Source organism: Anabrus simplex, chromosome 1 (genome assembly GCF_040414725.1).
Source record: "Anabrus simplex isolate iqAnaSimp1 chromosome 1, ASM4041472v1, whole genome shotgun sequence".
NCBI lineage: Eukaryota > Metazoa > Arthropoda > Insecta > Orthoptera > Tettigoniidae > Anabrus > Anabrus simplex.
The window spans coordinates 1,334,574,182-1,334,596,087 of record NC_090265.1 but is presented as its reverse complement, the minus strand read 5'-3'; the positions used below and the strand labels follow the sequence as shown (position 1 = coordinate 1,334,596,087).

General features: G+C 37.7%; 1 protein-coding gene across 1 annotated transcript in view; it reads left to right on the top strand.

Annotated features, from left to right (window-relative positions):
• The window catches only part of LOC136858828 (tubulin polyglutamylase TTLL5), a 463,915-nt gene that overhangs the window by 187,994 nt on the left and 254,015 nt on the right, over nt 1–21,906 (top strand). Inside the window, exon 3 of the mRNA XM_067138637.2 lies at nt 21,373–21,479. Coding sequence (XP_066994738.1) covers nt 21,373–21,479 — 107 coding nt within the window. The remainder of the gene's footprint in view (nt 1–21,372; nt 21,480–21,906) is intronic.

The following is a 21,906-nucleotide window of genomic DNA, read 5'->3' as shown; positions in this document are numbered from 1 at the left end:
TTGCTTTCTACATGGATATTGATTGGATAATTAAATGTTTTCCCTTACAGGATGGTGTTTTATGATGTTTCATGTTGTGTGAATATGTTGTCTCGTTGTTAATGGGGAACTGCCCGAGTGCTGAGTTATATTGATGGTCAATCTAGTTCTCACTAGATCCTTTGTGGTGAAGCGCGATTATCATAGAATCTGTGTAGTATGTAAGATTTTCTCTTTATTCGATGTAAATAGATGTGATATTTTGCTTATTTTGTTCATTGTAAATATAGCGTAGGGAAATGCCACTAGTATTTTTCATAATTCATATCATGTCCCATTGCGTCTTAGTTTTTCTTTTCATCGTAACTTTTCTTTATATTGTAATTTTTCCTTTTAACGTTTAAATTTGTGACGGCTCTCAATCTAAATTAAATTTGTAACCCGTATCGTTGTGATGATTTCAAGGGTGACTCCATTCGAAATAACTACGTATCAATGTATGCGTAGGCTACATATGTTACCATTTATCATGAACTATGGACAATCAGAAGTAGATTATTTCTGAAAGTATACAAGTATTCAATGTTGCGCTTGATACTTTATTTCACTTACGTTTCTTTGAACAATTAACGTTGTTAATGCCCAGTTATTTCTTTTATTTTGAGATTTTGTAATGACATTTTATTATTTGATTTATTTGATTTTCGAGTAGTATGATTCGGGGATACTTATGAATAAAATCATCCTACCCCATATTATTGTTTCTCATTCGAGTTATACCTCCATTTTCCTGTCATTTACTTATACTTAAGTGTAGAACTTCGACTTTTAGCCTGACCCAATTGACGACCAACCCACTCTCTGCCCAACCCTGAGTTAGTCGGATGTTCATACAGGAATGGAGGCATCGTCCTAGAGGTTATTTACCCCTGGGTACGGTACAGTATTTGTGGCGCCGCAACTAAGGCAAGTAGGCACTTTGGCGTATGTTCGTATCCCGCTGGGAGTATTTTTGTGATAGCCAAAGATGTCTAGGTTGTACTTATAAATTTGGGCAGGTCAAATTGAGATTTACGATAGTGAATGTGGTTTGACGAGCCATTCCGAAGCCTAGATAGGATTAGGATCATGGTTCGAAAGCTGGAAGAGACCAAGAGTTGGTATCCAGATAATTATTAAATTTAAGAGTGATAGATAGGCAATTTCGAACCAAAGGCGCAACTTAGGAATCTGGTAACCTAACGTTCAGACAACTTGAGTCTAGAGTCCCATGTTCACTACTACGGATGACAGTAGGCGGACATGAAAGGGCAAGGTTTCTTCGGAAATCATGTATTTAGAAAACAGAGCAAAATCTAAGTGCATTACGTTAGGAACATCGGCAAAAATGTTTAATTTAAACTATGTTAGGAAGAATGAGAAACATATAGCCGACAAGTAAGGCGTGTCGTAGTAATAAAGGAACTCTATTTGAGTCAGAACTATAAAAAGATTTCTCTTATGAGGTAGAATGGTCGATGACGTGTCCTTCAGACATGTATTGATCGTGACATAACCTGGAATTTGTGTGCAGAGCAAATTTCAATTGCCAGTAATTATAATGCTATTTGAGAGTAAGGCTAGGGACTTAAGATCACCTCAGTCTTAAGTAAACGGTGGTGATGTTTTGTGATAGCACATATATCACACCCCCGAATTATATGTAGAAGTTAGAGATCTTATTGTCAGTATTCGATTTATTATTATTATTATTATTATTATTATTATTATTATTATTATTATTTGTATTTCATTTATATATTTTGCCATTTATATTGGTAAGCTGGTAGATATCCACATATGTAGGTATGAGTATTTTGTTTTGCACGAGTGGGAAAAGATTGCTTTAATAACTCTGGTAATTTGAATGAGTCATATGGCTACCCCAGTGTTTGTTGTGATGTACTTGTGTTGGGAAATTCATGAGTCATGTATATATCCTAGCCTGATGAGATGAGCTTGTTGTTGTATTAGGAAAATTTGGTGACTCATGGAATATTCCCCAGAGTTTGTTATTGTCTTGGGAGGAAGTAGTAGTTCAGGGCTTGGGCTTGAGAAGAGGACCACCCATGATTGGCTGGCAAGCACCAATCCAGACGTATCATATGAGAGGAGGGGGATGTTGATTTCTATAAAGGTTGATCATACGGCGGCAACCTAGAACATTGTAAGGGTGCTTGTAGAGGTGATTGTAAAGGAACGAGAAGGAAGATAACTACAACTACAACTACAACTGACGCACTGTACGGGAAGGAAGTGGTGCTGATACACGGTACTGGAGTGACACGGCTGCAATGGACTGGACTTCAAACGTTCGTGGAGCGTAGTCTTGTTATGTTCGTGGAAAGTGGCTGATTGTGGAGAGTGCTTGCGCATTAAGTATGGTAGCCCTTGTGGCGGCCTAGCATTATATGTTGGTGAAAGCTATCTCAGACTTTCCATATATATGTTGAGGATCGACAGACGTGTGTATATATCTTTACAACAAGTGTTAAAATATGTGAACACAGTAGTACAAGGTACAGTATCTGTGTGATGTGATAACTGCCGATTATGAGAATCGGTATGTCGATTTGATATAGAGACAGTGAAGGGTATTTATCTTCATACATGTACATTGTTCATCGGACTATCTACAAATGGTAGCTTAGTTCTCGCTTTCGTTTTCCCACGATTTTCATTATTATTGTTGTTGTTGTAAATATGGAGTCTTCCAGCAATATTTTGTGTGTATTATATGTATAATCTTGTATGTTGATGAGGTGCTCATGCACGGAATTTGTTAAGAATATAGTTAGCTATTTTAGAATCAGTGTTATTGATGAACCTAGGTGCAGTTCCTACCTAATTAGTCGTTTTCAGGAGGTTAGGTAAGGCCTGCAGCAGATGTACCAGTACGCAGCATTATGTACACGCCCTGGGATATACAGTTTATCATGCTCTTATCTAAATTCGAGGGATCCATTCTGGTGAACTCTGGCGCCCATACTACGGACATTTCGGTTAATTATGCTTATTAATTTTATTAAGTTTTCCTACCTAATTAGTCGTTTTCAGGAGGTTAGGTAAGGCCTGCAGCAGATGTACCAGTACGCAGCATTATGTAGACGCCCTGGGATATACAGTTTATCATGCTCTTATCTAAATTCGAGGGATCCATTCTGGTGAACTCTGGCGCCCATACTACGGACATTTCGGTTAATTATGCTTATTAATTTTATTAAGTTTTTGAGTAATTTTATTTATATATTTTTATTCATGATTTTATTTATTATTATCATCAAAAAAGTTACAGTTTACAATAAATGGTGATGATTCGAGACTGGTAGACCTATGCTGGAATATTAGCCTTGAGTCGGAGGTATTTATGGTAAATATGGCCCAGTACTGTTGTCTAGTACTTAGCCTAGAGCCCAAAAGACAGGTGAATTAATGATGTTTGGATTATAAGAATTTGGGGCTACAGTATTAGTAAATCTTTTCAAAATTAATGATAATGCGTTTGTTTATGTTATTCGCGGTAGATCATAAATATCCCGAATCGATAGGAAGCTTCTATATGGCGAATTTGAGGCCATGTTTTCTTTGTGTGACGATTAACGTAAATCATAGAAGCTTATCACTAAATTAATGTAATTCGGATGGAGTACACAAGATACGGAATAGGATACTAGGCAGCGGGGAGCATCTCTGCGTTTTCTCAATGTATGTTTTTGGTATGGCGATGACGATGCAGGAGTTGTTGACGGAGATGGACTGAAGGGAGCAGGAGCGTGTGACTGAACTTTCGAATAAGTTAGAAGAACAGTTGAGACAAACGGCGGAAGAGACTAGACAGTTTGTTTAAGCAGGCAGAAGATAGGATTGATGAACAGTTTAGACAGGTAGTGGTTAAAACTGAGGAACAGTTAAAACAGGCAGCAGAAAGAACTGGGGAAAAATTCAAGGCGGAGACCGTTGAGCTACAGGGAAAAATTTACTTTGTTCGTACGTGTTGTTTAGAAGGAATGGAGGCATCGTCCTAGAGGGTATTTACCCCTGCGTACGGTACAGTACCAGCGTGGAAAATTACCACCTTCTCCTTACCCTCCTCCTCCACCTGCTATTATCCTCAACATGTGCCTTAACCTAATTCCTGGATTATACTCTACCCTGGTTCCCTTTCTTCCACACACTTTTCCCACATACCTGACAATTGAGTCACTCATGACCAGGGCCTCAACCCCACCCTCCTGATACGATCCCCTCCTCTTGGTCTCCCTTAACTTCCTTGATGCCTGCAAAACCCACTTCTTCCTCACTTTTGTCCCTCTCACAACCTTTTTCCACCTCTGTCTTTCAATCCTATGCTTTACATTTCCCTTCCTTACAGGTCCCTTTTCTCATGCCCTGTCCCTCCTCTGTAACACTTCCCTGATCTCCATCTTCCCACTGCTGATCTACCTGCAGTGACTCATACAGATTCCTCACCGATACTTCTCTTGAACATTAGCCCACCTGCCTTCCATAACTTCTCCCCTTCCTTCCCCCTCCCTCTTGCCTTCATATCATATCCTGTACATTGACTGAGAGAGAGCTATCTTCATTCCTGTCCTCCGCTACAAGTCTAATGATCTCCCTCAAATGTGCTCTCTCATCTCTCATATTCCTTAGTTCACACTCCGTCCTTCCTTTGCTCCCTCCCTCCTTCCTTACACCTGCCTCTCTCAGCCATTATTTTATCTCTTCAAAGAAATATGAAATAATATGGAAATGTTGACAGATATAAAAGAGTGTATTCAATGAATAGATGTATGTATGTATGTATGTATGTATGTATGTATGTATGTATGTATGTATGTATGTATGTATAGTGAATTTCACTACAATAGTGAAATCAGGAAACCAACAGATAGAATAACTATGCTACAGTTATTCTAGTTAGCGTATCCTTATATTAAAATACGAGGAACAAGAGGCCAACTATAGAAATGTATAGCTTCACTAAATACGTACATTTATAGACAGATTATTATTATTATTATTATTATTATTATTATTATTATTATTATTATTATTATTATTATTATTATTCCAGGGATATCCGTGGTCAACAGAGGTAAGGAAGTGTGTGAGGTGAATGGCTAATGCGCAAATTAGAGTACAATTTACCGTAATGAAATTAAAGAAATTTTATTTCTTTCCTTTCTGATTAATTTTAAATTAATTTTGACAATAAACAACAGCCAACAAAATAGTATAGGTGCTCAACATGATAGCATAATTACTACTGGAGCTTGTCAGCTCTGAATAAATGAAAAAGAGCTCATAAGCTCTGAAGCAGGTACAATAGTGAGCATATAGCTTCAAACAGGTACAGTAATCAGGGAAGGAATTCCCCTTTTACTGTATCGTACTAGGGGAGTATATATATATTTTGCTATTTGTTTTATGCCGCACCGACACAGATAGGTCTTATGGTGATGATGGGATAGGAAAGGCCTAGGGATGGGAAGGGAGTGGCCGTGGCCTTAATTGAGGTACAGCCCCAGCATTTGCCTGGTGTGAAGATGGGAGACCATGGAAAACCATCTTCAGGGCTGCCGACAGTGGGGTTCAAACCCACTATCTCATGGATGCAAGCTCACAGCTGCGCTCTCTTAACCGCACGGCCAACTTGCCCGGTAGGGAGTATATTAGCTCTTTACCAGCACAGTCAGCAGAGTACAAATTTGTACTTACTAGTAGGTTAACCACCATTTAAATATAATGCTTAGTGAAAGAAGAGAGCCAGTTTCTTGGTACACCATTAATTGAAATGTCACCACTTGGTGACACATACCACCAAGTATGCCCATGGTGGGCAATATAATTTTACCTGGGAAAATATCACAGATTATCTAAAAGCAAGGTTAACCTCAACAGACAAGTATGCTCAGAGGGATATAACCCATAATACGCGACCTCGAAAACTGAAAAACTGAAACGTTTAATAAAGGCCGGAATCTACAAATGGAATTGAGGGGGGAAAATAAGCACCCTGAAAAATACTAGGAAGCAAAAACGTAAGTGGGCTTGAGGCCCAAAGAAACAGGGGCTAATTACATGCTACTGGGTGGCTAAACGGGAAAACATTAAAGGCAGAGAAGTAATTTTAAATTTAGAAGGTAAGAAATTTTATTCACCCAATCTGAATAGAAGGGGGGATTCTGATTGTAGGTAATAAATTTCATATTGTTCCATATTGAAGAGCAATATAATCTAAAACAAAAGTTAAAAGGTTTCCACCTATTCACTACTATTTATTGTAACCTAAAAAAAGTTACATATATTTGATGAAACTAATTTTGGTCTTGCTAGAGACCATCATTAGTCAAAATCATTAAAGTTAAGGCAAGACATGAATTATAGATCATATTTATGAGGCAAGCATGTGTTGTTGATATTCGGTGTAAAACAAGTACGGAGCTGTAAGTTAAACACTCATCACGATCATACGTCTTGTGTAAGTTCTCAAAGTTTTCTTCCAATTTGAAGAATGCACTTCACATAAAACCACTTAACACTTAAAATACTAGCACTTGAAGAATCTTCCCAAATTCACTTCAGCTGAAACTAGTGTTAACAGAACAATGTTGATGGGAAAGTGTTGATGTTCATTTCTTTCCAATATGGATCAATGAAAAAGTTGAAGGAGCAAAAGCAAAGAGATAGAATATAACTGAGTTGTAGATGGGAGGATGAAGAGAAGTATTGATCCAGGAGGATGAAATCATTTTCAAAGATAACATTTTTAACATTTTTTAAGATTTTTAGATCTCAGTCAATATTAGTGAATTTATGGTTTGAGTCTAACATATGTTTTCCCATAGCTAAAAATCTATTACATTTACATAGCTTTACATGTTCGAAGTACCTTGTGTCAAAGTTTCTACCTGTTTGGCCGATATAGGTGGACGGACAGCTGCTACTAACAAGGAAGTGAAACAGTTTGTGAAAAATTGGTTTCAGATACACCCAGCTACCTTCTTTGAAAATGGGATGAAGAAATTGCCTACCTGGTGGCAAAAATGTGTAGATAGAATGGGGACTTATGTTGAAAAGTAAGAACAATATAAATGTACGTAGTTTTGGTAAATAAAATAGTTACAACAAAAGGCTTGTTCATATTTGACTTACGCTTGTATTATTTTTTTCCTGATTTTATGTTTTGTTGAGCTGTATAATATTTTATAAAATTAAAATAATTTTAAACAATAATCAACAAATTAACAATTAACAAATAACAATTATTTTAGTCTTAACACACTATCCCCTAAATGGCACAACAGCTCACAAGAGCCATGGCCTACCAAGCAACCGCTGCTCAGCCCGAAGGCCTGCAGATTACGAGGTGTCGTGTGGTCAGCACGATAAATCCTCTCGGCCGTTATTCTTGGCTTTCTAGACCGGGGCCCCTATCTCACCGTCAGATAGCTCCTCAATTGTAATCACGCAGACTGAGTGGACCTCGAACCAGCCCTCAGATGCAGGTATAAATCCCTGACCTGGCCAGGAAGCGAACCCGGGACCTCCAGGTAAGAGGCAGGCACACTACCCCTATACCGCGGAGCCGGCATTTAAGAACACTATATACCAACAAAATGGTCTAGCGATGGGTTCACTGGCCTCAGGAATTTTAGCTGAATTCTATCTTGATAATTTAGAACATACTAGATTTTTTTTTTACAGTAATATTTTCAAGAACATTCAATTTTGGGCCAGATACAATTATAGTTATAATGGATGAGAACTTAGTTGACGCTACCACCACTCTTTCAAACTTAAACACACTTGATCCATATATCAAATTCACTGTGGAATTAGAGAAACTGAATATAAAATCAATTTTTCAGACTTAGCAATCTCAAGGCACCATAATTCTTTTGGCTACAAAGTTTATAGGAAACCTACACAAAGCATAAATACTATTCATCAAGACTGTTTACCTCCACAAGTCTACAAACGTGCTGCATACTACAGTATGGTTCGTTGTACATTCAATATCCCAGTGTTAAAAAAAAATCTTATACATGAATTAAACACCATCAGAAACATAGCCAAGGCCAATAGATATTATAAACATTTCATTGAAGGAATAATAAATAAAGTCAGACATCGACTTTCCACAACCCTCAGTAAAGAAAAAAATAAGAAAACCTTATTTTCCACTTTCACTTTTAATAATCCCCAGATAAACCTGATTTCTAACATTTTCAAAAAACTTTATATAAAAAATGTTTTAAAACAGACAATTATAATGCATCAGTTCTACACAACACAAACTCAACCATTAACCCGGCTCAAGGGAGATAGGGTCACCTTGCCTATCCTTCACTTGAGTAATTCTTGTCTGGCGCATCCACGTTGCGGGGGTGGGTATCCTCCACATCATTATTCCGTTATGAAGGAGAGCTAAGTTCAGGCAGGAAACCAGTCTCACGGGGTATAACATGGAACCCATGCCCAGGGTTATGGGTGAAGACCTTAACAGCATCTTAGGCAGAGAAGGAAACCTTTGGAATGGCGAAGATGGTGGATGAGGCAACCCATCCACTCTGGGGAAAATTAGACAAGGAAATCACTGCCTTGTGGAGAAGAGGGATCTTCAAAGGCTAAGGGAGTAAACCCTGAAAGAAAATCCTCAGATGTGTTAGGCTTAACAGGTCAGCAGACAAGTTTTGCTTTCTACTATAATACAAGCCTTGGATGGAAGTTTAAAAATGGAAATGGAATCGACAAGTTTTTGGCTGCAGTTGCACAGTATGATGGCAATGCTGATGTTCGTGCAAATGTTGGATCAGAGAACAACACCTGATTTGGAACAATGAATATTTTAACAATGAATGGGAAGGAAAATGAATTGATTGACCTAATGGAGTGATAGAAACTCAACATCTTAGGATTAAGTGAACTAGAATGGAAAGGGAAAGGAATGAAGAAACTAAGAAAGGGGTACACCTTGTACTGGATCGGTAACAGTAAAGAGAAAAGTAATGGAGTGGGATTTGTAGGGAATCAGAATGTTGAACCAATAGCTGAAGTTGAGTATGTAAATGAAAGAATTATAATAATGCACATACATTTAAACAAGGAACTACTGAAGATAGTACAGGTATATGCTTCACAGACAGGATGTAGCGTGGAAGAAAAAGATGATTTTCTCAGTGAACTGGAAACACATATTGTTGGAGATGGGATCATGATAATGAGAAATCTGAATGCCCATGTGGGAACTGATAGAATGGGATATGAGAATGTTTTGGGCCCACATGTGTATGGCGATAGAAATGAAGATGGGGAGAAACTGTGGGACTTTTGTATCAGAAATAATTTGCTAATAAAGAACACAGCTGATATAGTTGGTATGGACAGTATGGAACACTCATCGATTTTGCAATAACAGACCAAGAATAGGAAAGATACGTCATGAATACAAAGATAATCCCCAGTGAAAGTATGGATGGTGATCATAGATTATTAATTGTGGAATTAAAACAGTAAAAATCCCTAAAATTGTATTGAAGAAGAAACCAAAGGTCATGATTTGGGAATTGGAGTAGGAGGATAAAAGAATGGCATTCCAAAACTGTATAAAAACGAAGTTGCCTAACACGAAAATACTAAGTGGAGAAAAAGAGTGGGACAATTTAAGACAGACATTTGTGGAAGCAGCAGTTGAGGTATGCGGGGAAAACAAAAGCAAAGGTTAAGGGAAAAGAGACACGGTGGTGGACAGACAAAATAGAAAAAAGAAATAAAAGATAGAACAAGGTGAAGAAAGAAGTGGATAAGAAAAAGCAAAAAACGTACCAAAGGGATGATAATAAGATAGAAAGGTCACATGTGGAATACAAAAGATTGAAACAACAAGTAAAGAGGAGAACTGTTGGGGAGAGTTTACCAATAAAATTGAGCTAGATAGTCGAGGAAATCAGAAACTATTATACAGAGTAATAAAATTGAAAAGAATACATCAAGAAAAAATCAAGGCATTAGAGAGAGATGATGGATCCATAGTACATGATAAAAAGGGTCTTCAGAAGGTGATGGCAAAGAATTTTGAAAAACTTCATATCGAGGATGACTGCTCAGAGGAAGAAGGAGATAAGAAAATGCGAATAATAGATGGAGAAAAAGAACAGAACCCGATAACATGGTTGGAACTTGAAAGGGCATTGAAAGCAATGACCAAATGTAAAGCAAGTGGAAAAGACCAATTCAATGCTGATGTGATTAAGGCAACAGTAATCATTGGACTACAGTAGCTATACCAAGCCCTCAATGCCATATAGAAGGATGAAAGGATACCTGAAGATTGGCAACAAGGAAGCATTGTACCATTGTTCAAAAAAGGAAATAGAAAGAAATGTGAAAACGATAGAGATATAACCCTATTACCACATGGGCTAAAAATAATGGAGAAAGTCATAGACAAAAGACTGAGGGATATAATAAAAACACAGTTAAAGGAAGAACAATATGGCTTTAGACAGAATAGATCAACAATAAACTTGATATCTACAGTGCGAACAATAATGGAAAAACATCTAGAAAGGAACAAGGAAATAATCTTCGTATATTTGGATTTGGAAAAAAGCTTATGATACAGTTAAGAGAAAACATGTATGGGAATGCCTACTGAAAAGAAATGTACCAAAATCATTAATTAACAAGATAGAAATGTTGTATCGTGAGAGTAAAAGCAGTGTACAAGTGGGGAGTGGTTACTCTGAAACATTTTATACAAAAAAAAGGTCTCAAACTAGGAAATGCACTGTCACCATTATTGTTTATTATATTGATGGATGAAATTATAAAATGTGTAAAACAGAGTATCATAGTGATGAAGTGAATGCAGATGATGTGGTGATTTGGAGAAAGGGAGAAAAGGAATTACAAAGTAGACCGGACATTTGGAATGAAAATCTGAAGGAGTTTGGAATGGTAAATTGTAAAAGGAAAACTGTAGTCATGCACTGTCGAAAAGAGAAAAGAGAAGCCAAGTGAACATAGACGGAGAAAGGTTAGAGAATTTAGAACAGTTTACAGTATCTAGGTAGCATTATTAATGGAAGTAATGAAATCAACCCTGAAATTAATAACAGACTAAGTAAAGGCACAACATTTTATCATCAACTCAGAGAGCTTTTATGGGATGATAAAGTCCCCAAGAGAACAAAATTAACATTATATAAATGGTATTTCATACCAATTATATTGTAACATACGGACAAGAAAAATGGTAACTAATAAGAGACAAAATAGTAAAATCCAAGCAGCAGAAATGAAATTTTTAAGAACTTTGGTTAAAAAGACAAGAAGAGATAGAATTCAAAATATTAAAATCAGTGAAGAGCTAAATATAGAACCGTTAGTGCAGAAGATGCAGAAAGCAAGACTGAGATGGTTTGGACATGTAAAAAGAATGGGAAAGGAACGGGTAGCAAGAAGGGAATTGGAAAGAGAAGTTACGGGAAAGAGACCAGTTGAAAGACCAAGAAGAAGATGGGTGGATCAGATTTGGAAGGACATTAGAGAAACTGGATTGGATGTGACGGAAGTAATGGAGCAGAAAAAGTGGAAGGACAGAAAGGAGTGGAGAAGGCTTGTTAACCACACCTGGGCGACTGGAGTGGGACATTGATGATGATGATGATGATGAACTCAATTAATAATAATAATAATAATAATGGCATAGGGATGTAGCGACCCCATCGCCCAGTGGGAAACCACTGCAATCAGCTACCAGAGTATTGGTGGGAAAACCATAACGTTCGCGGGGTATGGAGGAAATGCCTACTCCCAGTCCTGAACAACTAGGATGAAATAAGGCAAAAAGCTTTCTTCACAATTCATCTTCCATCACCCATCATTCACCATTCATCACCTTGCCAGATCACATCTGGCATTGTAAGCCCTGACTTCGGTCAGAAATGTATTGATCATTGATCAGATAATCAGCCTATTATGATTAGTCTTCTAATGAAATATCCACCGGTTTGGATACACACGATCATGAGATCCAAACAAAGACACCATTCGGATACGGTGGGGTGTCACATGGAAGACCAAGGCGAGTCGGAGCGCCTGCAACCCATTAAACAACATGCAGACCCATCTGATCAAGAGGAAACTTAAATTTAATAAATCAGGACAGTTCTCATATTTCGCTACAGTGAACATAAATTCATTAATGAAAGTGGGAAAATTAAAACATCTCACAGACGTCTTATATCAACATATGAAACTGATAACTGCTCTTCACGAATTGCGTAATACGGATCAAGACCCCCTTGAGTCAGGGGGATATCGCCTATACAAGGGTCCCCCAGGTGAAAGAGTACTAAAGAGTGTTCCTCAGTTTGGAGTCGGCTTTTTGGTTCATACTAGTATCTTAGATTCAATTGAAGATTTTTCTTCCACCTCTCCCCGAACGGCATTGATGACAATCAAAGTAGAGAATAAAACGTACACATTGATAAACGTCCATGCTCCAACGAATGAAAAAAACAGGACCAACAAGGAAGAGAACTTAATGAGAAAATTACAGTCAGTATTCAAAATGCAGCAAAGGAGATCCCATTGAAGAAAACTAATAAGAAGAGCCGACTTTCACTCAATACCATGCAGCTCATTAAGGACAGGAAGACAATGGACAGGGATACAGCAGAATACAAAAATCTTAACAAGACCATTCGCAAGGAAATAAGAAAAGATCTAAGGAAATTTAATAATAACATGATCATACAGACAATTGAAGAAAATAAAAACATGAAGATTTTAAAGAACAGCATGTCTACAGGAAGACCAAAAATTACAAAACTTAAGAACCAAAATGGAGAAATAGTCACAGATAGGCAAAAGATTACTGGAGTTATTAGAGATTTCTACTACAAGCTGTATACATCAACCAGTAATAAACCATCCAGTGATGAACAACTAGCCCAGAATTATACACATGAAGTAACACCGGAAGTAACCACTGCTGAGATTGAAAGTGCTCTTAAACAACTAAGGAATAAAAAATCCCCTGGGGAGGATAAAATAACGAATGAAATGCTGAAATTAGGTGGAAGAGATCTGCTAGAAGCCGTGAGAATACTCATGAACAAGTGTATTAACTCTGGAAGAATACCAGAAAATTGGAAAAATGCTGAAGTGATACTTCTCTTCAAGAAAGGTGATAAGGAAAATTTAGAGAACTATCGTCCTGTGAGTTTGTTATCACACCTTTATAAGCTCCTGACTAAAATTGTAACCAACCGCCTCACAAGAGAACTGGATTTTTATCAACCTGCCGAGCAAGCGGGATTTCGTAAAGGCTTCTCAACTGTTGAACACATCCAGACTATTCGTCTTCTTCTGGAGAAAACCACTGAGTACAACATCAAGATTCATCTGGCCTTCATTGATTATAAAAAAGCTTTTGACTCAGTGGAGATCTGGGCAATCATGAAGGCACTTCAAAATGCCATGATAAACTCAAGGTATATAAAGCTTCTGGAAAACATTTATGATCAAGCAACAATGGTAGTCAGAGTGGACGAAGACCTCATCACCAATAAAATCCCAGTTGGCAAAGGAGTTCGACAAGGTGACACAATCTCTCCAAAGCTGTTTACCCTTGCCTTGGAAGATGTATTCAAAACCCTTCATTGGGATAATAAAGGAATAAAAATCAACGGGGTATATTTGAACCACCTGCGTTTTGCCGATGACATTGTGCTCATAAGTGAAAATCTAGATGAGCTAGAAAGCATGATCCAAGAATTAAAAACTGCTTCTGCTAAGATTGGTTTGGAAATGAACATTAATAAAACGAAAATACTAAGCCCAGAGAGTCGACCACTTAAAACGGGAAACCAATATATAGAAGCTGTCGATGAGTACATCTATCTTGGACACAAGATAAAACTTGGAAAAGACAACCAACGTGCAGAAATTCCTCGCAGAATAGGTATGAGTTGGACTGCATTCCGAAAACTAAGATTCATCCTCACTAACAAGGATGTTCCAATTAACCTGAAGACCAAGGTTTATAATACGTGCGTGCTGCCAGTTACAACTTACGGTCTGGAAACGATGACTCTGACGAAGGAAAGTGCTCGCAAGCTTCAGCGAACACAACGAGCCATGGAGCGACAGATGCTAGGGATCAGCCTTAGGGATAAGATCCGTTCAGAGGACATCAGGAGAAGAACTAATGTAACAGACATCCTAGAGATAGTAGCAAAACTAAAATGGCAATGGGTAGGACACGTAGCTCGACAAGACTACAACAGGTGGACCTCTAGGATTGTTCACTGGAGACCATGGGGACACAAGAGAGGCATTGGAAGACCCCTGAAGAGATGGCTCGACGACATAAAGCTGTTGGCTGGAACACGCTGGTTCCAAGTGGCGCAAGACCGAAGACGATGGAAGCACATGGAAGAGGCCTATATCCAGCAGTGGATTGAAATAGGCTAGAAAAGAAGAAGAAGAAGATATTAAAATCATGCTTGGCGATTTCAATGCTAAAATAGGCCGTGAGAAAAAGTTTCGTAATGTAGTAGGTAAGTGGCCAGCTCATCTAACTAACAGGAATGGTCAGAGATTGATCGATCTTTGTATTGATCATGGGCTACTTTTGGAAACCACACGATTCCAACGACGACCACATAGACTTGGAAGTGCCCTAATGTTAAATTAGGGGAGTTCCAAATTGATCATGTAGCTATGGATAAGAACTATCATAAGGAAATTTACAATGTGAGGGTCCTCCGTGGAGTGGACATAGATTCAGATCATTATTTGTCCAAAATTAAAATAAAATTAACTCCAAAAAAGAAACGCATTCTCTCCAAATGTAATAGGAAGAAAACATATGACCCTAGCTATCTCATTAATAATAAATTATATTATGAACAATCTAAAACCTATCTAAGTGATGATTTGGGAACGGTAATTAACAAGCTAAAAACCATTGCTGAGGAAAACGCTCCCGTTAAAAAGAGGAAAAAACATGCTTGGTGGAATGAGGAGAGCAATGCAGCGATTTAACACCGACACAAGGCATGGTTGATTGATCAACAACGGAAAACAGAACAGTCACGCAAAGAACTTGTTACTGCTAGACGACATACGGCTAAAATCATCCGAAGGGTTAAGAGAAATTATCACACGGAGATATTACACTCTATTGACGAAGCATTTACTCAACATAAGACAAGAGATTACTATAAGACATTTCGGCAATACCAAACTAATTATACTCCCCCAACACTCCTAATGAGAGATACTAATGGAAAACAGGCACATACTAATCAAGATAATGCGGAAATTTTAGCTAGATACTTTGAGAACTTACTTAACAGTGAGGAACCTTCAGAATATCTGCAATATGACACACATCCAAAAAATAGGATACCTTTAGAAAAGGTTACACCGCCCGTTTATAATGAAGTACGAGCAGCAATTGATTCCCTTAAAAATTATAAAGCACCGGGAGAGAACCAAATCGTCGCAGAGGTATGGAAGAATGCTAATAACCAAACTGTTCAGAATCTACATAAACATCTTATAGATATTTGGAATACTGCTACAATGTCTGAAGAGTGGAATATGGCAATAATTCAACCATTGCATAAAAAGGGCGATAGATCTGATCCTAATAATTATCGGGGAGTATCATTATTGGATATTACATATAAGATTTTATCTAAGATTATCTATAACAGAATACAGGGACATCTTGACTGTGAACTAGGGGAATATCAAGGTGGATTTCGTCCAGGAAGAAGCTGCCCTGACCAAATCATCAGTTTAAAATGGATTATGAAACATCATAGATCTAGAAACAAAAATTTAGTTATTACGTTTGTTAATTTTCAAAAGGCGTATGATAGTATACATCGTGAATCACTGTTGAATGTCCTTCAGGAATTTGGTCTACATTCCAAACTTATTAGCCTGATTGGTATGACTCTTAAGAATACTCAATCTAAAGTTAGATTCAGAAATGAGTTATCTAAATCATTTGCAATTACAACAGGCCTCCGCCAGGGAGATGGACTTTCGCCATTGTTGTTCAATTGTGTATTGGAAAAGGTCATGCGAGAGTGGACTAAGGTATGTCCTCCAAAAGTCAAAATTGGAAAATATATCAAACTAAATTGCTTGGCATTCGCGGATGATCTTGCGATACTGGCAAATGGTTTTGAAGAGGCTAAAGTTCAATTGGAAGAACTTGCAAATGTAGCGAAAAAAGTTGGATTGCAAATTTCGTATGATAAAACAAAAATAATACCTACTTTCAGAACTTTAAATTCAGAGCTATTATTAAATAATAATAAACGAATTGAAATTGTAAGTACATTTAAATATTTGGGTGAAAATCTCACTTGGAATTGCAATGAAAAACAATCCATAGAGAGCAGAATATATAAACTGAAGCAGGCACAACGGATAACTTGGCCTACATACAAAAAGAAATGTCTTTCGATTAATGCTAAATTTAGGCATAACTCTGTTATTAAACCAGAAACAACTTATGCTTGTGAAACATTATTTAAACTCAATACTAGATCAACAACAGAACGCTTACAACGAGTTGATCGAAGGATACTCAGGACGATCATAAATAAGAAACATCAGGTGGATGGACAGTGGAGATTGTTGCCGAATGAGGTTATCTATCGGGAAGTGAGTCCATCACAGACAGGATGAGAAAAAGAAGAATTGCCTTTTTTTGTCATATATTTTGACTAAGTCATAACAGAGTTTTAAAACAATTATTTAATTACTTTTGGAATAATAAATCAAAAAACAATTGTTTTAAAGAAGTCCAAAGTGATTTGGAGGAGTTGAATATTACCATGCAGACCATAGAAAACAGAGGCGAGAAAAGTATTTTGAAGAATAAATGCATCAGGCTTCCTCTGACCACTGTACAGAGTAAACAATATGTTATAACGGATGCGGAGAGGGCAGCCAGGTCAACCAGACTCAAGACTTTTTGAGAGAAGAAAAGGAAGATAAATTTGTTGTAGTCTGATTTAAGTGCTCCAATGTGGGCGTAAACTCTGTAAATAAATAAATAATAATAATAAATTGTACAGATCAGGTGTTGTTTGCTTAAATGTAGTAGCTATCCATCCACCTATATCGACCAGACAGGTAGAAACTTTGACATGAGGTACTTAGAACATGTAAAGTCATGTAAATATAATAGATCTTCAGCTATGGGAAAACATATGTTAGACTCAAACCATAAATTCACTAATATTGATCGAGATCTAAAAATCCTAAAAATGGTTAATAAGGGCTCTCTGTTCAATATCTTTGAAAATAGTTTCATCCTCCTGGATCAATACTTTAATCCCAATTTCAACTTTAATGAGATATCAGGAAAACCAAACCCTTTACTTGATCTATTAATTCCTATTTTTAATAAAAAAGTAATCAAGTACTATAAAGCCACTTTTTCATTTTTCTCCAAATTCCCTCCAGCAACCACCCAGCACCATTCCACATCCCTCAGCCCCACTTTAGGCTACACTACACCTCCCTTCTCTTCCTCCTCCCATCTACAACTCAGTTATATTCTATTTCTTTGCTTTTGCTCTTTCAAATTTTTCAGTGATCCATATTGGAAAGAAATGAACATCTCAACACTTTCCCATCAACATTATCCTGTTCACACTAGTTTCAACTCAAGTGAATTTGGGAAGATTCTTCAAGTGCTAGTATTTTAAGTGTTAAGTTTTTTTATGTGAAGTGCATTCTTCAAATTGGAAGAAATCTTTGATAACTTACACAAGACATATGATCGTGATGAGCGTTTAACATGCAACTCTTTACTTGTCTTGCACCGAATATCAACAACACACGCTTGCTTCATAAATTTTATCTATCTATAGTTCATGTCTTGCCTTAACTTTAATGATTTTGACTGATGATAGTCTCTAGCAGGACCGAAACTAGTATCAAATATATGTAACTTTTTTTAGATTACAATAAATAGTACTGAATAGGTGGAAACCTTTTAGCATTACTTGTACATCATAGGCCATGGAATATGAAATAACAGTTTAGAAATGACACAAACCTCAATACTGCTCAAGATGCAACTCTTTACTTGTCTTGCACCGAATATCAACAACACACGCTTGCTTCATAAATTTTATCTATCTATAGTTCATGTCTTGCCTTAACTTTAATGATTTTGACTGATGATAGTCTCTAGCAGGACCAAAACTAGTATCAAATATATGTAACATTTTTAGATTACAATAAATAGTACTGAATAGGTGGAAACCTGTTAGCATTACTTTTACATCATAGGCCATGGAATATGAAATAACAGTTTAGAAATGACACAAACCTCAATACTGCTCAAGAGTAGAGTCCTAAACTTGGAAATATCCCTCTAATTTACATCTCATACTTCATTCTTTAGTCAATTCATTCAGGCAAGTGTTCATAGAAACCTATTGTCCTATTTTTTTATTCATTATTAAACAAACTCCTGGATTTCCCATACTTGATTCTGTGGTTGACTGATTAGAAATCCAACTCTTTCAGCCAGCAAATTAACGTCTAATTTTAATCTATTCATTTCCCTTTCAGCTTTCTTAATTTCTTGAAATGATTAAAATTTCCAACATTCCACGCTCTGGCTCGTAGAATGTCACTGTTCATCTTCTGGATGACCACTTCCTCTCATTTAGTCCACACTCGGAGATCTGAAAGGGAAATATTGTACGCAGAAGGAAGCCATGATCACTGCATTGTTTAATCATATATCATAAATGTCCTTGGCAGGTATGGCTGTAGCTTCCAGTTACTTTCAGCCATGTATCTCTATCAACATAGCTGTATTACACAGAGTGGCTAAAAGTCACGGAAAGGGGTGTGCCATTAGACTCGTGTCCCTCTGCTGTCACCTCGATACAGAGCTCAATGACGTGCATGGGCCTCCAAACATCGGCAGTAGACCATGGAACCGTGGCAGCATGTAGTATGGTCCGATGAATCCTGGTTTCAGTTGTATTGAGCTGATGGGCGCGTGAGTGTGTGGCGTATGCCCCGTGAAGCTATGGATCCTGCGTGTCAATAAGGTAGCTCAGTTCTCCTTTGGGCGTTGTTCTCATGGTCCCAATTAGGCCCCATTGTCCGGCTGCAGGGAGCACTGAGAGGTACACTTTATGTGGACATTCTGTCAGACAATCTGCATTCCTTTCTGGGCCTAGAGTACCCTGATGGAGATGCCATGTTTCAACAGGACAGTACACTAAGTCACTGCTCTGTGGTGACATGCAGATGGTTAGAGGAGCACTCCAGTGAAGTTACGACCATGAATTGGCCCTCCAGATCCCCTGATCTTAATCCAGTCGAGCATTTATGGGATGCTGTCGATGTTGGTGTACGCGCCATGGACCCCGCACCAACTACACAAGACTAATTATGGGTAGCAGTGCAAGATGCGTGGGTCCAGATCCCTCCAGAACGATTCGAACACCTTGTAGGGTTGATGCCTCTTCGTATTGCTGCTGTTTTGAGGTCTCGGCAGAGGAGCAACCCGTTATTAACATCGCATTCAGTTTCTTCCCATGACTTTTGGCCACTCAGTGTACATGGCCATTACTGTCAATTATCCAGTTTGCTGTCCTTCTAACTTCCAAAAAGCTGCTACTGCCTTTTGATGTGTTAGAGCGGTCCACAAGGGCTGGGGGAAGACACAGCAGGGTTGTAGGGCTGTAGTATCTCTCTTCTTTTTTTTTCTATTTTCTTTTTCGTGTCGGTGCGACGTAAAGCCCCTAGCAAAAAAAAAAAAAAATTCTTTTTCCCTTGTGTTTAATCAAATCAATCACTCTGAATAACAAATTGAAATGGTGATTATTATAAGATTTGCACACTTGACAGTAGGTTGAGTGCTCTCAGAGCCTCATTAATACCAAAGGATACATTGTGTTACCATTTCCCAAGACCTATGCACCTTCAAATACAAGTACAAACACTGTTGAATCTCACAGCCCTTCCGTTGCAGTGGAAGGCAATGACAGTGCAACAGATGAACAGGTAGAATACCTAAGTAAAAAGGAGCTAAGCTTATGTTACATGTAGGCCAAGAACAAGTTCAATTCTGAAAGGAGATCTGAAATAAAATTTAAAAAGGCCAACACAAAAGGGAAAGGGAATGCTGAAACCATCCAAGCTATCCCATGACATTACAGTAAAATCTTAATGGGACACGAGGCCCAGTGAAACAGAGGATAATACCATGCAACTTTGTGACTAGGAAAAATGAAACTTAGAGCCAAAATAGGAAAGAAAAGGTTAAATTTAGGAATCCTAGACACAAGAGACAAGATTGACAAAAGGGGAACAAAGATCTACACTTATGCTTTCTTTTAAGATATTACACCCATTAAGGCGGTTACTGTTGTTGCTTGAAGGAACTAGAAAACCAACATGATACAGTAAATAATTAAGTTAACAAAATCCCTACATTAACACTGGACAACGTAATGGCACTACCCTGAACTTTACATTCTAATATGCTGGAGAATATCTCCATTGGCCACTGGAAGTTTCTAGTCACATGTTTACAATGTAGAAGCCTACCTTATTGGTTACTCCAGTGCACAGTTGCATTAAGTGAGGTGCGACCCTTGGCAGATGATCCACAAGTCAAGGCAACCTTTAGAAGGCATCAGCAAGTCAGTTTTATAACCGCAGACTGGCATTTGTTAGGTTGCAGAGAAAACGTAGGGGCAATTCTTAACAGTGACATAACAGGAGGTGCCAACCGCTAACCATTACAATTTCTAAAAGGAAAGCTCCCATGTATGCTCCTAGGTAGCAACTTCAAACAGGTGAGCAATACCTATAGGTAGGCTTCAGAACTGCATACTTGGTTAGAGTCCATTGTATCACCACTAGATGACACTAATGCCAGATGTTTATTTAAAGTGTTGCCTAACTCTAGGGAGATGCCCTTTTCATGTCACAGATGAACCACTTGTTAGTTTGGTCTCACTGAAGGCTGCTTCATTGGAATACACAAACCTTCTACCACTGCAAGTCACATGGTTCACATAAAGAGAAACCATTAAAAATACCTTCGCCACTTGAGGCATTATTCTGCACTATATTGTAATTAATTGTTAGCTAATAACTTCCTGCTGCCATAGGGCCTATCTATTGTATCGTCTTATTGATGACTAATATTGTAGTTTTGTTTAAGAATGTACTTTCTGGTACACAATGGATGGCATTTAATTTTATAAGAATTTTAATAGACATTTGATAATTTTTAGAGGTTCTAGCAACATTTCATCCTTGTTTCAGGTTCATCCCAGTATCCCAGACTTCAACTTGCTATGGACAGGAATACACCCTAAACCACAGATGTTAAAAGGCATGACTCCTTACCAGCGAGTGAATCATTTTCCTAGGTGAGGAATCTTCTCCTTTGAATGATTTATTGGATAGTTGATGTTCTTTTAATTATGTGCATTCCAAATTGTACTTCTGGGTGAGTAGTTGTGGGAAATGTCTGTGTTATGTATAACTACAAAGATGCATTAAATCCATACATTACTAATTTGTCAAATTACTCATAATTAACTACACAAGACCTATTTTTTGTGCATATGGACACAAGAAACTTTATCTGAATATTAGAAGACCTAAAACACAGAGTTTGACATATGCTGATGATCTCGTTGTAAGGATGGAATATTTGAGTACCTGGTCTCTCACGTTCCAGAGCTTGATCCAAAGATTTTGAAGCATATAAAAAATTAAGGGTGGTGTGCTCCATGCCAAGTCTTCTCAGAAAATTGAACCAACTATTTGTGATTTTCATGAAATCTGATTGTT